This window comes from Capronia epimyces (assembly GCF_000585565.1).
Source record: "Capronia epimyces CBS 606.96 chromosome Unknown aczIQ-supercont1.6, whole genome shotgun sequence".
In the NCBI taxonomy this organism is placed as follows: Eukaryota; Fungi; Ascomycota; class Eurotiomycetes; order Chaetothyriales; family Herpotrichiellaceae; genus Capronia; species Capronia epimyces.
This window is the reverse complement of record NW_006912909.1, coordinates 1,372,446-1,390,261: the sequence shown is the minus strand read 5'-3', so window position 1 is coordinate 1,390,261 and position 17,816 is coordinate 1,372,446. Positions and strand designations below refer to the sequence as shown.

The 17,816-nt window shown below is 52.7% G+C and overlaps 6 protein-coding genes across 6 annotated transcripts; 2 read left to right on the top strand and 4 right to left on the bottom strand.

Annotated features, from left to right (window-relative positions):
* Positions 1 to 722: 722 nt before the first annotated feature.
* On the bottom strand, positions 723 to 2,684 carry A1O3_07395 (uncharacterized protein; the record flags this gene model as incomplete). Its single annotated transcript, XM_007737505.1, has 4 exons — positions 723 to 1,036; positions 1,166 to 1,583; positions 1,685 to 2,410; positions 2,484 to 2,684. The coding sequence occupies 4 exons, from the start codon at positions 2,682 to 2,684 to the stop codon at positions 723 to 725; spliced, it is 1,659 nt and encodes a 552-aa protein (XP_007735695.1).
* A 1,137-nt stretch (positions 2,685 to 3,821) lies between these two features.
* Positions 3,822 to 4,407, bottom strand: A1O3_07394 (uncharacterized protein; the record flags this gene model as incomplete). Its single annotated transcript, XM_007737504.1, has 2 exons — positions 3,822 to 3,925; positions 3,978 to 4,407. The coding sequence occupies 2 exons, from the start codon at positions 4,405 to 4,407 to the stop codon at positions 3,822 to 3,824; spliced, it is 534 nt and encodes a 177-aa protein (XP_007735694.1).
* A 1,102-nt stretch (positions 4,408 to 5,509) lies between these two features.
* Positions 5,510 to 7,438, bottom strand: A1O3_07393 (methylenetetrahydrofolate reductase (NADPH); the record flags this gene model as incomplete). The annotated part of the gene is made up of 1 exon (XM_007737503.1): positions 5,510 to 7,438. One exon carries the CDS (start codon positions 7,436 to 7,438, stop codon positions 5,510 to 5,512), a length of 1,929 nt encoding a protein of 642 aa, XP_007735693.1.
* Positions 7,439 to 8,242: 804 nt separating this feature from the next.
* A1O3_07392 (orotate phosphoribosyltransferase) lies at positions 8,243 to 8,980 on the top strand (the record flags this gene model as incomplete). The annotated part of the gene is made up of 1 exon (XM_007737502.1): positions 8,243 to 8,980. One exon carries the CDS (start codon positions 8,243 to 8,245, stop codon positions 8,978 to 8,980), a length of 738 nt encoding a protein of 245 aa, XP_007735692.1.
* A 1,165-nt stretch (positions 8,981 to 10,145) lies between these two features.
* On the bottom strand, positions 10,146 to 12,191 carry A1O3_07391 (uncharacterized protein; the record flags this gene model as incomplete). Its single annotated transcript, XM_007737501.1, has 1 exon — positions 10,146 to 12,191. The coding sequence occupies one exon, from the start codon at positions 12,189 to 12,191 to the stop codon at positions 10,146 to 10,148; it is 2,046 nt and encodes a 681-aa protein (XP_007735691.1).
* Positions 12,192 to 15,644: 3,453 nt separating this feature from the next.
* A1O3_07390 (uncharacterized protein) lies at positions 15,645 to 17,210 on the top strand (the record flags this gene model as incomplete). Its single annotated transcript, XM_007737500.1, has 1 exon — positions 15,645 to 17,210. The coding sequence occupies one exon, from the start codon at positions 15,645 to 15,647 to the stop codon at positions 17,208 to 17,210; it is 1,566 nt and encodes a 521-aa protein (XP_007735690.1).
* Positions 17,211 to 17,816: the final 606 nt, after the last annotated feature.

Genomic DNA, 17,816 nt, shown 5'->3' with positions numbered 1-17,816 from the left:
CACTCACGCTCACTCACGTCGAGTTAGGATGGACTCTTGGGATTGGGATTGGGATTCGCCGTGAGTTTGTTTACTTCCCCCCCCCTTAGTTCATGAATGAAGAAATGGAGCTTTGCTTTAGGTATTGTTTCTGTAGTGACATGGTCTCGAATCGGGGTTAGGGGATGACTTCAACTCGAGACCGGTGATATGTATTGTACTGTACAGTTTATCTATATAACATACCTATCTACCTTAGATACCTTAACTCGAGTGTCATTCCAAGCCTCGCCCTTTATATATCTATTCGATTCTATATTCCAAGTTCTATTTATACATCTATAGCGCTCCCCAGCCGGGCCTCTTCAATTAATGGATGGATGGAGAGGAAGAAAAAGAGAAGAACCTTTCAATCAAGTGACTTCAAGGGGGAGCTTTGTCAATACTACGCCGAGAATGTTCCAAGGACAAACATGTCCGTTTCGATGGCTTTGTATCAAGGCCACACTTTTCTCGTGCTCTGCGGTGAGGCGCATCCAAGCCTGAAGTGCGTCGGCAACCAGCTGACCAACTGATTGAAATTGACCAAATCCGATTGCCTTTTTGCATTTGGCTCAATCCATGGCCGATTCAACCGTCGGCGACCAGTCCGAGTCAAATCCCGCCCCAAAAAAGAAGATACTATAGTATGTGCCGTGCCAGGCCAGGCCAGGCCAGGGCACTTAGATTCCGAGTGCGGATGCTCACGCAGCACCTCCCGCTTCTTTCAGACCTTCGGGATCAAGCTTCTTCCAGCCTGCACACGTGGCGAACAGGAAGGCGGTGCCGAAAGTGCCGATGCAGATGGCGAAGACGACCTTGAGCCCCTCCATGTACGCGGCCACCACGCCCGGGACCTGGGCAGCTGTGAAGGCGTCGCGGATCTGCGTGGCGCCGGTGACCAGGACGGTGGCCGGGTCGACGCCCGGAGCCGTGGAGGCCAGGGTGGACAGCATTCTGTTGTTGAATGCCGACTGCGCTGCTGAAAGGGTGAACGATCCACCGATCATTTGGAAGACTGGGCCAAGCAATGACTTGGTTAGCTCAGCTGTTCGTCTTTTTTTCCTGGGTGGAAATGAAAGCTGCGTGGAGAGAGAGAAAGGAGGAAACCTGTGTGGAGAGAGAGAAAGAAGAGGGCGATACTCACAGAAGACAATGGCGGTGACAGCGGCCATATCCTCCGGCTTGGCTTGGACTTGGACGACGGAGATGGGGACCTGGAATGTTCCGCCACTGGCTATGCCGCATAGGATCTGATAGCCGATCCATTTGCCAGCCGAAGTGTGGACATTGAGCATGTAAAAGAGGCCACAGGAAATCGTGCCGAGACCAGCACCGAACAGCAGGAAGGGCGTCGCATACCCGATTTTGGCCAGGAGCGGACCTCCGACGATGGCCGCTATGGTGAGCGCGATGATGAGGGGAAGGTTACGCACGCCCGATCCGACTGCATCGACGTTGAAGACGCTTTGGAAATAGATCGGGAGATAGTAGAGGATGACAAAGTACGAGCCAGCAAAAAAGAATTGGAAGATGGAGCTGACCCATACCGATCGTTGTTTGAACTGTATCGCGGACACAGGAGAGCCAGGTCAGCAGATATCCCGAGGATTGAGTCAAGACAAGGCAACGCAGGTCGGACAAATAATAAACAGGAATTGCGTACCAACCGTGGGATCAACATGGCACGCTCGCCCTGGTAGATCTCCCAACCGATACAGACAACAGTGATGGCGACGAAGCCAACGAGCAGGCCAATGACGGTGCTGCTGCTCCAAGGCTCGGCCTGCCCGCCGCGCTGGAGGGCCAGGATGTAACAGACGATCAGACTCATGACCAGAGCCGCCCCAATGAGATCCAACTGCAGGAATTTCTCTTTCATACTGGCCTGAGCGGGCTTTGCGTGACTCGGGGTGTAAAAGAAGAACAACAGAATGGCAGCGGCCACCCCACCGATGGGTAGGTTGATATAAAAGCACCAGCGCCAGCTGACATTGTCAGTGAAGGCGCCGCCGAGGAGAGGGCCGAGCACGGCAGCGATGCCATACGCTGCCCCGTTGAAGCCTATCACCTGAGGTCGCAGCTTAGGCTCGGCAACGAAGCCGATGATGGTGAATCCGCCTGCGGCTACGCCAGCGCCGCCGACTCCTGCGATGGCCCGGCCAACGATCAATGTCGTAGGCCCCGGAGCAACACCGCAGATGAGACTGCCGATCTCGAAGATGGCGATGGCGGTGAGGAAATAGATTTTCAAGTCGAAGTACTTGAAAATCTTCCCCCAGGTGGACTGGAACCCGCCAAAGGTCATGAAGTAGGCTGAGCTGTACCACGACACCTTGTCGAGGCCATGGAACTCGTCGGTGATTCGTGGAATTGCCGTGGCGATAATAGTCTGGCACAGAAGAGATTAGCTCAAGCTCACAGGTCAGGTCAGACATGTCTTTGTCCAGGCACATTCCACTGACATTGTCCAGAGCTATCAAGAAAGTCCCGAGCAGAAGAGAGACCACGACGATGGCGAGGCGCTTGCCGTGGTAATACGGACTTGTGTCCGGCTCGGCATCGCCGACACCTTTCTCAGCAATATCTGCGTCTAGTGCGTTCGAATCTTGCGAGGGTTCAGGGCTGTCATGGCCTTGTTCGGGCGGTATGTTGGGACTCGTCATAGCAAGTTCTTGGGATCCCTGTGCTGGGTTGAAAATGATATACTCTAGTAAGTAGCAGTGGGAAGGTTATTCCTTGATTTCCGATCCTTTTGTTCTCTTGTGCTGCTTTGCTGTGAGTTGTGGACTTCGAGGGCGAGATGTCAGGGGTCGGTTCGAGCACTTGAAGGAAACCGTGTTCGAGAAAGGAAGAGGCAGCCATCATAAGGCTTCTTAGAGTTTTTTTCTGGCTTGTATCTTCACGTGCAACGCAATGCTGTGATTACGAAGCTGAAGGCTGGCAAGCCATTCTCTTGTTCCGCCGAAGCTCGGGGCGCGCACCTCGGCGGAGTACGGTGAAGACGTCCGGAGTACGGAGTACATCTACCCACAACCCACAGCATTGACAGGCCGGAGGGACTGGAGTGGACCGGAATGAGTTCATTTACCATGAGACCTCCTACTCACCCGATCCGAACCAATTCGAAATTGTAGTGGATGAGTAAGTAGAAAGGTGAGTGAGTGAGTTGGTATGTACGGAGGAGTACGGCGGAGGGAACGGCCTGCTGCTTTAAGAGGGTCTTCTGTATCCGGTTAGGGGGCTCACTACTGCACTAGTAGCACCAGTAGGTATGTATAGTGTACGTACATGTATGTTATGTAATCAAGACACTAGACACTTCAGCCTCATATGTTGGTGTTTTTCAGGCGTACAGACTAGAGCCTAAGGCCTCCTACCTATAGGTAAGGACTACTAGTAACTTGGTGCACAAGGTATACCCTGTACTCTGTACTCTGCTGACCTCGTCTGTATTCCATAGACCAAAGCACCTGTAAGGTATGCTCGATTGCAAAGGTGACTCTGCATAACTACGCCAAGTTACAACCTTCACCCTTCAACGAATGTCCAGTCTTCTCACTCCCATGCCTCTTCTTGATCATGGATCATGACGGCCTAAGGCGTTCGCCTTCCCACCATGTCCCCTTGACATGGCCCATGGTCAGCAACATATGAGCCCGAGAGCAGTTGACCCATGACACATGACCCATGACCCATTCCTGACTTGCCCTCAGCCGCACCAAACACCGATCCAATCCCGCCACTCAGGGGGTTTCAGCTACTCCCAGCTCCCATCTCCCAGGCCTGTCCGGGCCCTTCACCTACAAGTCGAACTCCAACACACGGAAATGGTGAGAGAACTGGCGAACGCCATATGTGTGGCTGGTCCCACAAGTGCCCGTGTTAGGATCATACAGCGCGGCGTCTGTTCAGAAGTCAGATTCAAGAGGGAGAAGCCAATGGGGGCTATCACATACTGTCGACTTCAAGGTTGAAGTCTGGGTTTCTGATGATGGTCTGCTGCGCGTTGGGGGTCAAAGCGTCTTCGCAATTGAACTGCTGCTGACCGCCGTCGACCGTGTTGCTACCGGTCCAGATGTCGATGTGCTGCTTCCCTGATTTCCAGTCGTCGGTACATTGGGCACAGCTGTCTTCGACGCGGCCGTACTTCTTCAGGTACGGGACATAGATGACCTCGCACTGGTTGAGCTCGCCCGGCGCCGTGGCTATGGTGAGAGGGTCGTCATGGGTGCCCGATCCGCCTGCGACGAAGTTGCGTCCTCCGCAGTTGTACGCCGTGCCCGCGCCGGGAGGGGCGTTGTCGGGATAGCCATAGAACGTCAGTTGCACCGAACTCGCCATGCCGGCCAGTGTGAGCGAGCATGACAGGAGACTATGCAGCTTCATGGTCGAACGGTCGCTACAAACAAAACAACCCAGAGAGTTAGTTGCTCGATGAGTCCGAAGACACCGTGGGATTTTGCGTTGGCCAGTTTGATGCTGTCCTGTCGTTGCTGCCGCTGCCTTTTGGGATGGGACAACCTGAGCCAGGGACCATGAACTGATCCCACATTATATAGTTCTGTCCTCGGGCGTCCTCGTTTGCTCATCTTCATGTGGTTATCCATCCGCAGCCATTGCAGGTCAGAGCAGACCAAAGCAAGCTGAATGCACACAGTAAGCCGAACGCTGACCTCGATTGATCAGATTGCAGAAAGCCCCCCGTCATGGCCACAAGCACACCGCTATCTCAGACCGCTACATGCAGGTCAGCACAGCTGGCTCTACACGCGGGAGAGCTCTCAAGCAAGTCTGGCTACTCGCAGAACTCCGGTCAGGGGATGGCATCCGATACACTTGCACTTCGTCATGCTGTGTATAGCTTGGGCTCGCACTCACTGAAGCTAACTGAAGATAGGGTGTCCACCCCCGCCAAAAGAGCGGTATCTTATGAAGGGCTGTGAAAGAAGTGAGAGGAACAGTATCGGTCAGGACTTGCAAGCCTCGCGACTCCGATAGATCACACTGATCTGGGCGGTGTGATCTAAATAGCCTTTCAGCATGGCACAATAGGGCAGGGTAAATGAGGGGTAGAATCATAATCAGAATCGCACTTGGATGAGTAGGGATGAAGAATTTCTGAGCACTGCTTGGACGAAACGTAAACAAGGTAAGTATAGGTAGCTTGGGGAATTTATGGTCAAGTAAGCGCAGGCAGTTTGAGATAATCCTTCTCGATATCATCTAACCTGGCACTAGATGACGGCTGTAAAAGACATCTTGATCTTAGTCAAAGTTTTGACACTGCCCATGTTGAAAGGCTCATAAACGTCATTTCTCATAAACTCTTTTTGTCCATGCCGGGGGGTATCATGTTGAAGTGAGATACTTTTTCTCCAATGCTGCTCCCATGCTGATCCATCACCATCAATTATCTAGATGGAGATGGAGGATTGTTGAAAGACGAACTCCAAAACACCGATTTTTGTTGAACGCGCAGAATTGCCGCTTAGTTTGGCAGACCACCACCGGTCGTCTGGAAGGGGACCTTTTGTTGATCCCTGTTGAGGATACTCTTTTCGACATCAGTCACTGGCGTATCACCTTTAAGAACCTCTCGTGTGCCGTTTTTGTGAAGATCAACAGGAGTGTCTTCGAAGACCGCGTCGAGATCTTGCACCCTCAGGTCTTCAAACACTTTGAAGATCTCATGTGTCTGGTGGAAATCGTTGTTGACGATATTGACGAGGTAGCATTCGTCCATCATCTTCTCAATGAGCTTTCGTGGTCCAGAACCGGCCGGATAACATCTTGACCAATCTTGTCCGAGTCTGAAAGCTTCATCTTTCCACGCCAAGAAGGAAACTGTCTCGACGATGGTGGGCTGAACAATCTCCCTGTTGGGGAAAATGCCCCAAGTCACCGCGTTGGGCCCCTCATCCTTGGTGTTGGTGTGAAGGTCACCTTTGCGGTTGACAGCATAGTACGTTAGATTCTCGTTCGCGTTGAGTCTTTCCAAGACCGTGTTGAAAATGGACGGAAAGACGAGCAACTCGAGGTATGCCTTCTGGTAGACCCAGCCACCAGGCGGCCCCCATCCGTAAACAGGGTGAGATGAAGGGGCACCATCAATTGCTGGTTGCGAATTGATAGTTAGGAGACCCCTTTGATTCAAACCAATCAGGTCTGATTTGATGCTGTCAGCCTCTGCCGAGATGCTGCCTTCACTCCAGGGCAATTTATCCAAATCACCCTGGACGAATCGAACAAAGAGCGTGATGATCTCCTGAAGAGACCTGGGCTTTCCCCATAGCTTGATGTTGGCCTCATTGGTCCCTTTCAACCCAATTCCATATGCGTCTAGCTCACCGAAAGCAGGACTCCTGCTGTCACCCCAGCGTCCATTGGGAAACTCGTCCCAATCGGCGGTTCTCGCCACGTATGAAGTGTTACGGTTCCGCCAGAAAATAGGTCGGACAGTTTCTTCTCTTCTGCCAAACCCAAGAGACTGCCGCCACGGCAGCGGCTTCTCCAGCCGCCGGCCCGAAGTTTCAGGCGTCAAAGCCAGCTCTTCCAATATCATGCGAGTGGCTTGTGCCAAGTTCATGGTATAAAAGTGAAGGTGAAGAATGCCAGCATCCAGAATCCGGCGGCACATTTGCGCGATGAGGACTTTTCCAATGTCTCGAACCGCAGCATCATCGTTTTTCACGGGCTCCAACGCCTCATACCATTCAGGGGGAACATGGCACTTGGTCCAGTTGGCTCTCCTCATGAAGGCGGCGTAGGTCGAAATTGGCATGATGCCAGGGATAATTGGAACGTGGATTCCGCGATCGCGGCACTTTTGCACCCAACCCAAAAAGATATCCACATCGTAAAACATCTGTGTAACAACAAAAGATGCTCCCGCGTCGACTTTCTCTTTGAGATGTTCGACGAGCAGATCAACATCTCGGTGATCGTCACAGCCTTCAGGATAGCCAGCGACTCCAATGTCAAAGTGATTGCCATACCTGGCCCTGATGTATCTCACCAAGTCTTTTGCATAGCGAAAGCCGGCGTCCTTTGCCTCCCATTTTTCCTGGTCTCGGGGTGGATCTCCACGCAGGGCCAGAATATTCGTGCATCCCGCCTTGTAGGCTAGTCGAAGAGCTTCGTCCACCTGAGTGCGTTCCATGTCTGTGCAAGTCAAATGCATGCAGGTCTCCAACCCGTAATGACTTTGTGCCGCATTGACCATTTCGCAGGTCAGTTGTGAGTGTCTCCCTCCTGCGCCCCAAGTAATGTCGATGAAAGCCGGACCAAGATCATGCATGCGGTCCATTCGGTCGTAGAGGTTTTGAACACCCTGGGCGGTCTTGGGCGGAAAGAACTCGAACGAGATGGTTGGTTTCTTGTTCTCGTGCGCCAGGGCGAGCTTTTGGGAGATATGCATCTTGGCTGGATTGAGTAGGAAGCGAGTGTAGGGCAGTGGTGCTGTTTAGCTAACGATCGATGCGAAGGAGAAAGGGACTCGAAATGTGGAAGACGTGCAGCTGTTTGCCAGCCTCTGTTTGCCTCTGGCAATAGCCTGTTGCGTTTTCGTGTAACGCTTCGTCGGGGGGTGGTTTCTTTCCTTTAAATCAACCAAAGTAGCGCTTGCGAGCCCACCTATCGGCCAGCTCTCGATGCATTGAGTACAGGCTGCAGAGGAAGGCCAGACGGGACCTGGATTTGACTCTAGCAGAGTAGGAATTCGAAGGATAGCATGGCAGATTGAGGACCCTCCTCAATGCCGTTGTGTCCCGTGTATATCCAGGATATGAGAGTAATGAGCCTTGCCTTCAGTATGTGGCGGTGACTTGAGGGGAAATTTCTGGACGAGCCTTAGGCCGGTCAATGGAGAATGGAGACGAATCAAGAGGCTGACGGGAACTAGCCATCAACTACTAGTAACGCACCGACACCGAAGGACCCTTCGCCTCTTTTTTTCTCACCTCTCCTCTTAGCTCTAGGTGCCCCCCAAGCTTGGTGGGATTTTTGGCAACGCTTCTCGGCTGCGGCTTGGCAGGAACAGTTGCATCTCTGGCTCCCACTGGCAAGGCTTGCTATCGCCGGCTCCTAGTGCAGGTTTCCCGTGTATTCATCACTCCTTCACTGTTTCTCTGTGTTTTGTCTGCAATACTCCAAACCAAACCAAAAAAGCAGTCACCGAGAATCTCCAGAACCTGCCCGCGAAATCGCACCGATCCAGCCAAACATGGCGACCGAGGATTCCTACAAGAAGACCCTGCTTCCCCTGCTCATACAGGCTTCAGCGTTGTCCTTCGGTTCATATACCCTCAAATCTGGTCGGACCTCGCCCTACTTCCTCACCTCGTCTCTCCTGCACACCTCGGGCTTACTGGGTGCACTGGCGCGTGCCTATGCCTCAGTATTGGCATCTCCTCCGTTCTCGCTGCCGCTGGGAACAGAGGAAGCTGGCTCCGAAGCCGACGGGTCATTTTCTCCTCACTTCGATGTCCTCTTTGGGCCGGCATATAAGGGGATCCCCCTGAGTGCAATCGTGGTCAGAGAGTTGGAGTTCAGTGGAAAACACTTCGCAAATATATCATATTCATTCAACAGAAAAGAGGCCAAGGACCACGGAGAGGGCGGCGTCATCGTTGGAGCCCCGCTCAAAGGCAAGCGTGTCGTAATTATCGACGATGTCATAACCGCAGGAACGGCTCTGCGAGAAGCTGTTTCAATCATCAAGGCACAAGGCGGGATTGTGGTCGGCGTAGTGGTCCTGCTGACGCGACAGGAGAGAGTGAGCGACACCGAGCCGAGAAGTGCAATGAAGGTCGCAGAAGACGAACTTGGTGTTCCAGTCCGGGCAGTACTGAAGTTCGAGGACCTAGTTGAGGCGATTGAAGCCGGTCAAATCGCCGGAGTTGGACCACAACAGTTGGAGCAGATGAAGGCCTATGGTGAGAAGTACGGAAGCAAGGATTGAGCACGACTACTAGCCTCACCTTTTGCATTCGAGAATGCAATCACAGAGAATCCCATTGCTCAGCCGTGTGGGAGCACCAGGGACGAGAGAAATCATCCCGCCAATACTCGATGCTGTACCATCGGCCAGCTAGCTAACGCTACAACATCGATCAGACTGGAATGAGATCTGTCGAACGACAGGCTTACCAAATTTAGGTGGGCATGGGAGTTGCCGTTCCTCCCATTGATGGACGTCTATCCTCCCATTACTCTCCGTTAGTAACAACCTACATAAGTCGACAACGGAGATCGTCATTCACGCCGCCACACGGAACCTGTTCTGAATCTGAGGATGGCATGATATATAGCTTAGATGGGGGCGATGAATGGTCTGAGCCCCACAGGCTGTCGGCAGTCTTGCCTAGGAGTTGACCATCTCACTACCTGATGTATAGACGGCAGCCTTCGCACCCAAACATTGTAGTATATCTCACCGAGTCCCATCGCACAAGCAGGGACGGACGGTGGTTCCCCCGGAAAGGAAATGTCATCCGAATCGATATACCGTATACACGTGTATCCCGTATCCGCTCCACACAGGCGCATTCCAACCGAGGCCGATCCAACCAAACAACCTCAATGGGACGCAGTGTGGTATTCCGTCCCAACACCAAAAGAGACCGGGAAATCTATCGACGTAACTCATAATCCTGAAAGCCAAAGAAAAGGGAAACCATAACATCATAACATCGGCGGGCGGCGTACATAGCAAGCAAACATCGAGATCCGGCAATCACATGTCCTCATAATACCGAGAACGAGACTCCGATTTTCCATTTCCGTTTCCATTTCCATTTCCCTTCCCTCACACCAGATTCATTCTTGAAGTGGTGGTGGTCGTTTCAGTATCCTGTTTCCCATTTTTGGTGGGTTGCCATCTCCCCCGAAGGGCGTGTGCAACACGCCCATAGATCGATCATCACAGTGCGTAAGCATAAGCATAAGCATAAACATAAACATAAGCGTAAAACATAAGCGTAAAGACATTGAGGATTTGCTTCGTTCCAATCTGCGAGCAAGCAGAAGGAGATCCAACATCGGGATAGAATGGTCCGGTCGGGCAGCCCGTCAACTGGCTCGAACGACCAAAGGGGGATCGAGATGGTCGAGCCCCCTAAGTCCGTTCAGTCGGTGTGACTCATGCGCACGCCGTCGTGCTTGTTCGAGTTGGATGGACTGCTAGTGGACATGTATGTTCCGTCACGCTGTAACAGGTCGTGGCTGACTCTCTCATCCGCTCCCCAGTTTCGAAAGGCGTCCAGGTGTGCATCTCCGAGGGTAGGACTGTTGAACAGGCCGTCGCACAGACTTTCGAAATGATCAATATCTAATGCGACGTCGAGGTCTGCGTCGACGAAGAGGCGATCGGCCCCGTTGTGCCATGACGATTCTGGAGCCGGTGGTTCATGAGACAGCGGAGGGTTATGTCGGTCAGGGGTCGGCTGGACCGAACTCGAAGCTTTTTTGGCTGGAGACGGGTTGGGGGACAGAGAAGGAGAGGGGGTCTCCAGGCCATGCTGGGGCTCCGAGCCCGAAAAATTGGAAGATGTCGGCGAAGAGGTCGAGGCGGCGGCGGCAGAGGAAGATTTGAAAGAGGGGCTGGACGTGCGGTCGTCGAGAATAGTAAGCTTTGCAGCCATCGAACCTAAAGTCGTGGAATCGGCTCGTTTCAGTCCGACGTCAACTTCATCCGGCTTTAACCTAATCTGATCCCGGGTTGGACTCGCTTGAATTGCAGGTAAACTCGCAACTCCGGCCGCCGGGAGGTTGGAAGTCCGTCGACCTGGGGCCGAGCTTGTGCGTCTACTCGATGGCTTGAGCAATGAGGAGCGGGCGGAATGCTGTGACGTCGTCGGGGATTGCCATGACTTGGAGCGAGAGTTTTTGGACTGCCGGAGTCCGCTTTCGACCGAGGCGGAAGAAGTGAGTGAGCGAGTTTGCTTTTTAGATCGAGGTTTTCGGAGTGGTGGATCCGACCATGGTTGAGGTGGAGGGGTATGGGCCTCGAGGGCATGAAGGTAGGTCATGCGCATGTCGTCGACAATTTTGCGGAGTTCGTCTCGGCGTGTCACGGGGTCTTCCGCCATGCTCGTCCGGGTGGTGAAGGAGGACGAAGTGCCACTGGAAGAAAGCAGTGAATGTCTTCGGTCAGAGGATCGCTCGGAAAAGTCGTCCTGGTACTCGAACTCAAGATGAGGCGTTGGGGCAAAGTTTCTGGATCCCAGTCCTGGGCGGGCAGACTCAGGCAGCGGTCGAAGTGCTTGATGAAAAGAATGTATGGAAGAATAGGAAGTGTCTTCTCGGGTTGGCACGGGCTGTTGGCCAATGTGAGGCAGTGGCTTGTTTAGATAGTCCCGATTGATCTGAGTGATATTTCGATCGACTCCGGCCTGCCCGTAGATTGAAACAAGGCGACTATATTCGGCCTTCCACAGAGCCTGAATGGTCGGATTGCGTTCCTCATGTGGCTCGAGCAGTGAGCTTGTAGAGGCCATGTGCCGAGGATAGAATGGCTGAGTCGGCGTAGAGATACCAAGACCAACCATGGAAGAATTCGAGCCACAATACACAGGATCCCCAGGGCCGCCAAAGCCATGTCGTCCGGCAGAAGCGCCAAATACGGCATCGTCACTCATGGAGGAGGGAGGCGCCCACCGGGGGCTGGCAAAGGTCGGTTGCGTTCTAGAAGAACTCGGGCCATTCGAGAAGAGTTTCGGATCAAAAGGCTGTGAGGGCTGGGTAGGCGACTTCGGGTTTGATGTGGCTTGAGATGTCCTTCGATCCTTTCCACCGAGAATATAATCACCCTGGCGAATATCATCCAGAGTGCGATCATAGTCTTGCTGAGTGACAAGCAGTTCGCCAGAGCTGAGGCGCCGACTGGTCTGAAGTTTGACGGGCCCATTACCTCGTTGCGGTCTGTCGCCCAGTTGAGGCGGCCTTCCTGGTGCGGTAGATTCATAGGAAAAGGAGCGAAGATCGGACGTTGCATCTGATTTGACCTTGCTCGTGGAAGCCTTCCCTAAGGCATGATTGATGAATACAGGCAGCCGGCCTTGCGCGGGAGCGGTAGTATAGGGAACACTGTGCAGATCCAACTCGGCCACATCGTTCGCCCGTTGCGCATGGATCTTGCGAGGCGAGAGGAGTTTGCGCAGTCTAGATTCCATGCTTCTGCCTCAGATACAAATGTACAAAAGGTTCCTTTGCGCATTGACTCCGAGAGTGCTGCACGTGCACGGGCGGGAATCCCGTGGCAAGCGGGAACGTCAGCGGGAGGTTGACGTGCTTAAGTAGAGTGTTATGGTGGGACCGGAAGCTGGCATACATAGATGAGCTCAGATGCAATCTGCAAAACGAGTGTGGTATGTCGAGATCACAATGTTCTGGTCGACAACAGGAGAAACGTGGAGCAGACGCGAAGAAAAAGAGACTCGTAAGTTTGGCAGAGGGGGGAGGAGCTGCGAGAGAACGGCAGCAAATCTCTCATGATTTGACTGTGGACAAGGATGATGCTGGAAGTTGCGCAAAAGAGGCGTTTTGCGTTGAACAGAAGACAGGCACTAGACTGTGAAATCGGGCAGGGATCCGGGGCCCAGTAAAGTATAGCAACCACGGCCGGAGACGCATAAAAAGCCGGTGGTTGGCTGTTGGATCGACCCACGACAGCCCCGGGGCAATCAGAGAGTGTCATACCAATGCTCCGTACCCCAAAGGCGATGGGCTGATTGCTTGGCTGGAGGAGAGCTGCAGAGGTCCATACAGCTACCGGTAAACACACGGCTCGCGGAGGAGACAAGCGTGCGCCCTGGAAAGCCAAAGTGCTGTGCCTTACTCGTCCACAACAAACAAGAGATAGCAACCCTCGAACGCGTGTTGGCGTTGTCTAGGCTGAACCTTGACGAGCCTGGTCAACCTGTTTGCTTGTCCCGTGTATGTACGGAGTATATACACATGGAAGCGAGATATGTTGTTGGAGCTGTCATCAAGTCAGACTCAGACGCAGACGCAGAGACGCAGATGGTCTGCGACACTCAAGAAACAGCAATGCCTGAGACAAGCACGGTCCCCACAGCCCCAGTGCTTCTCGCTTTTCTGAAGATCCGGCCGAGTCCGGGATTCGGAAACTGACGTGACGCTCGATCGGCCACACTATAATACTGTACGGAGTATACTTAGCCAGGAGAGGAGTTGATTTGATTTTAGGCGAGGAAGAAAGGCGCATCGAGGGCTGCCAGGATGCCAGATGGGACCATAGCTGAAGCCCTAAGCTGAAGGGTGTTCTGATTCATCCTCAATTAGCTCAACGAGCAGGGCGTTCTTTAGCTCAAGGCCCTGGAGCGACCGGGATGTTGCTCAATTGCCGAAACACCAAGCTATTAGCTAAGGGGACCCTGGGGCCCTGGGGCCAGCGGGGCGGGAGAGAGGGTCAATTGTCATCGTATGTACACACCTGAATCGACTTGTTGTCTCACTGCTCGCGATGGAGCGAAGGCATGTTCAGCATAGTCCAGATCGAGGAGCCCGATGCCCACATGTCTGCAATAACACAGCACATATGTGTAAACCGTGTGCGCGGACTTTTACATCCCACCTGGTAGACTCCATGGCAGCATCAATCACTGAGTGCAGAATATTCCAAAATAGCATCGCTGATCCTGCACGCATCCTTCGTAGTAGCAAAATGGTTGCGGTGACTGTCATGTTCGATATAGTAGCTCAGCAGACTGGCGGTCTGGCTTCATCGTGCAATGGTATGCAGACTCGTCACTTCCCTACACCTGGAGGTTGGACTACAGCTGGTCTCGTTCAGAACCAACCGGTGCGGTGCGAGGCCCACGCCACTGACTGTCTGTGTATTTGTCTCAACGGCGCTCTAGTTGGCCAGCAAGAAAGACAGAAAGAAACGGTCTCATGGATGTCTTTACCTTTATCGCGCTGCCCATGCAGTGCCGATGAGTTCAGTTCACATGTCGTAGAACAAGCCGCTGTTCGGCACGACCCATTGTGTCACACTATCGACACGGGAGTCGCTGTTCAGTTTTGCATACATGAACCTGGTGTGTTGTCCCTTCGAATTCCATCTTCTGCCAGACTGAGACAGACTTCCATCCTCGACTGGTCGAACAAGCATCGTTGTCTGTCATACTCGAGGGTCATGGTATTTCAGAAAGTCGAATCTTGAACTTGACCACTTGGGTCTTAGACGGTGTTTGTGCGTGGTCCACTCATCACCCACACCCAGCTCTGGTCTTGACATAGAGCAGTGCGGCTTCGTTGTCAGACACAGATGCCAGAGTGCAACTATGCCTCAGGCATCAGAGCATGTTGAGACTGACAAGAAAAGAGCTTCCGCATCTCAGTTATAGCCTAACATCTTTTCATCACGGTAAGACGTCAGCCAGCTCATGACCGATGACGAGTTCAGCCAATTGCAAAGATGGCTGGCTGAGCAGAGTCGGGCCTGCTTGAGTTTATGATACTAGTCGCTCCCAAGGAGGAAGATCTCTCACGAAGAGACCGAAAGGATCATTTCGAGCGCAGAACTGGGCACATCAGAACGGCCCTTGACATGACGCTACCGTCTCTACAGGGAATTGCAGATTGTATCTGGACCATATCTTCAAGACGCGCCAGGTGTCGGCTGATCAGGCTTGTGGGGGTTGCAGGGCGCAGGAGAGGACTGGACGTCGGACGCTAATTAGCTGGAGGATAGATAGGACGGGAAAACCAGCGAGTTGGCGATCAATTGATATGATAGTTGCATCAACTGAACTGCGTTATCAGAGGGGAGGGAACACGGTCATCGTTCGGGGTGAGTGAGTGGGTGAAGAAGAGAATGTAACTCTGGCGGCACAGAGAATGCTACTGATGTGACCTGACTTGGAAGGCAACTCTACAGTGACATTGATTCACGGTAACATCTAGTTCTATGTGATACTACTTCTGCTATTATGCTACCAGCTACTACTACCACGTTCCTACAGTCTACGTACAGTGGTAGCAGTGGTAGCAGTGGTGGTGGCTGTTGTTCCTCCCCGCCTGCGCCCTCTCTTCCCTCCACTGTATCGCATCTTACTACTGTCTCATTTTTCCGAGTCCCTCGTCACTGTCCATCGGTTGCCATGATAGTCGACTGATCGAATCCATCAATCAATCCATCCATCTATCCACCACTGCGCCGAAATCCTATCGCTATCCCTTCCATCGATCCGGAGGACCACCGTCCTAGCCACCCTCGTCGTTGCCTACTCTACCGTAGTTGCACTCACTCGAGGATCCAATGGTCCTAGGGCCTCACATGTCCCTAGCACCCTCTCTGTTGTTGACGACATCTCCCTAAGGGATACTATGCTACGACCACTACAACCTCTCCAGCCGCTGCCACTCCTCCTACCGTTACTCACTACTCTGACCGACTGACTGCCATGTCACCACGATTCTTCCACAATCTTCCCTGCTCGTGACATATCATGTTCCTTACGTGCATTGGCACAAAGAAGACATTTCTCTAGCCCACCATGATACTGGGACTTGTCCTTCTCGTCCTTCTCGACTAGACTGTTCATTCGAACCTCTACCGACCCAGCGAACACCTCCCTCCTCGCCGCCGTCCCACAGCCATGACGCTCCTCGACTTCTTCCGCAGCATCCTGCGCCATTTGGCTGCAATGCTCCTCATTCCTTCCACCCTTAAACACATGGCGGTCTCGCACAAGCCTCCCAATACAGAAGACACGCTGGTTGAGCCCAAAGACGACATTTGCTTGTTGGATTCTCTCAAGGACGAGATCATGCGGTTGTTCAGAGACCCTTGTACCATGCGTCGAATGCTGTCCATGTCTTCAGCCCTTCGTACTCAGTACAAGACGAAACTGCAAGAGAGCGATGCTTGTATGTTGCCTTCCTATTGTCACTCCCTTCCTACTGGGCAAGAGAAGGGTACATATATCTCACTGGATGTTGGGGGCTCCACGTTCAGGGTGGCTTTGGTGGAGCTTCAGGGGAGAAATGCACGGCCAAGTCCCTTGGTTGTCAAACGGATGACCACGTCCAAGATTGACGAACGAATACGCAGACTTCCTTCCGCACAGTTTTTCGATTGGATGGCTGGTAGGATACAAGAAATGCTGGAACAAGAGGAGGTGACGTTGCCGTCAGATGAACCCCTGCCACTCGGTCTGGCCTGGAGCTTTCCCATTGAACAGACAAGTCACCGTGGGGGTAAAATGCAAGGGATGGGAAAAGGATTTACCTGCCATGAAGACACCATCGGTATGGACTTGGGTACATTAGTCGAAGCTGCCTGTGCTGGGAGGCAATTGAAAGTTCGGGTCGAAGCCATTGTCAACGACTCTTCCGCCACCCTTCTCTCTCAAGCTTACCTTGACCCTGCCACCTCGATGGGCTTAATCCTTGGGACGGGAACGAATGCTGCTGCATACCTCCCAACATCTTGTATGGGAAAGTCCAAGTTTGGATTTCGAGACCCTGCATGGTTCGACAGAGCAGAGAAAGTCATTACGAACACCGAACTATCCATGTTTGGCAAACATATCCTGCCCGAGACTCGATGGGACGAGTTGTTGAACTCACAGCACCAGATGCCGGACTTTCAACCGCTCGAGTATATGACCACCGGTCGTTATCTTGGAGAGCTGCTAAGGTTGATCATTGTCGAGGCCGTTGAAATGGGAGAGTTGTTCCACGGCATCATGCCTGAATCTCTGCTAGAGCGCTACTCACTCGACACCGAAATCTTGGCCAAACTGGAGCAGGATAACTCTTGGAACTTGAAGGATTCTGTGTTCATGATTCAGGATGCTTTTGGACTAAAAGTACCACCCACACGGAAAGAGATCTCGTTTCTCCGAGCCGCGACTGAATCTATCTCCTACCGTGCTTCAGCGTACATTGCCGTTGCTGTCCATGCACTGTGGGCACTGCAAAGGGATCCCGAGATAAACCCAACAGCGTCAGGAGGACCAAGAACATCGATCGCATGCAACGGAAGCGTCATTCTCAAATATCCCGGTTTCAAGGCTCGATGTGAAGGGTTCATCCAACAAATGAGCAAGGCAGGCTCTCTAACAAGGGTATTTTCTTCGCGGAAGGTCGTCCTAGAACCGACTAGCGAGGCCGCTATTCTCGGTGCCGCTGTTGCTGTGGCGCTAGAAAATGTTCCTTGAACTAAAAGTTGTGGAATTCACAAACTCAATGACTCAATTTTGGCGAAGCTGGAAAGAAGCTCCAAATCAGCCAGACTCGATCCCACCGTCCAGAGAGGCATGCCATTGATATACGAAGGATGGCCGCGTACGGGACCTCGGAAGCTTACACCAGCTTCCGGGCGCGTCCCGTATTGTCCCATAAGCTCGAACGGGCAAATCAATCAGAGAACCCGGAGCAGCATAACTGACAGATGTTGCCATCTGCTTCATTTCCCGCCAGATACTCCGGATTTTGTTTGGCAATGCGAATGCATGACGGAACCACAATCTAATGGTTATACACTGTCGATTCCTGTGCTCGAAGTACTCATTAGAGTACGGCGCAGCTCGGTCCGCTGTGTATTTGGGCTCGTCATCACACTGACTGACCCCAATTGTTGATTATCCTGTTTCCTCGAAAAGTTCGGCGAACCTGTTTGCAACCGGCAACGAGGGTTAAATGTCACTATCCATGGACGATGTTTCAACCACTGGAATGGTCCTGGCTATCTCGTCCATAGTCGTCTTTATATGGCTGAACAAATATGGGAGATATCTGCGCTATAGGAAAGTGGGCAAGAGATA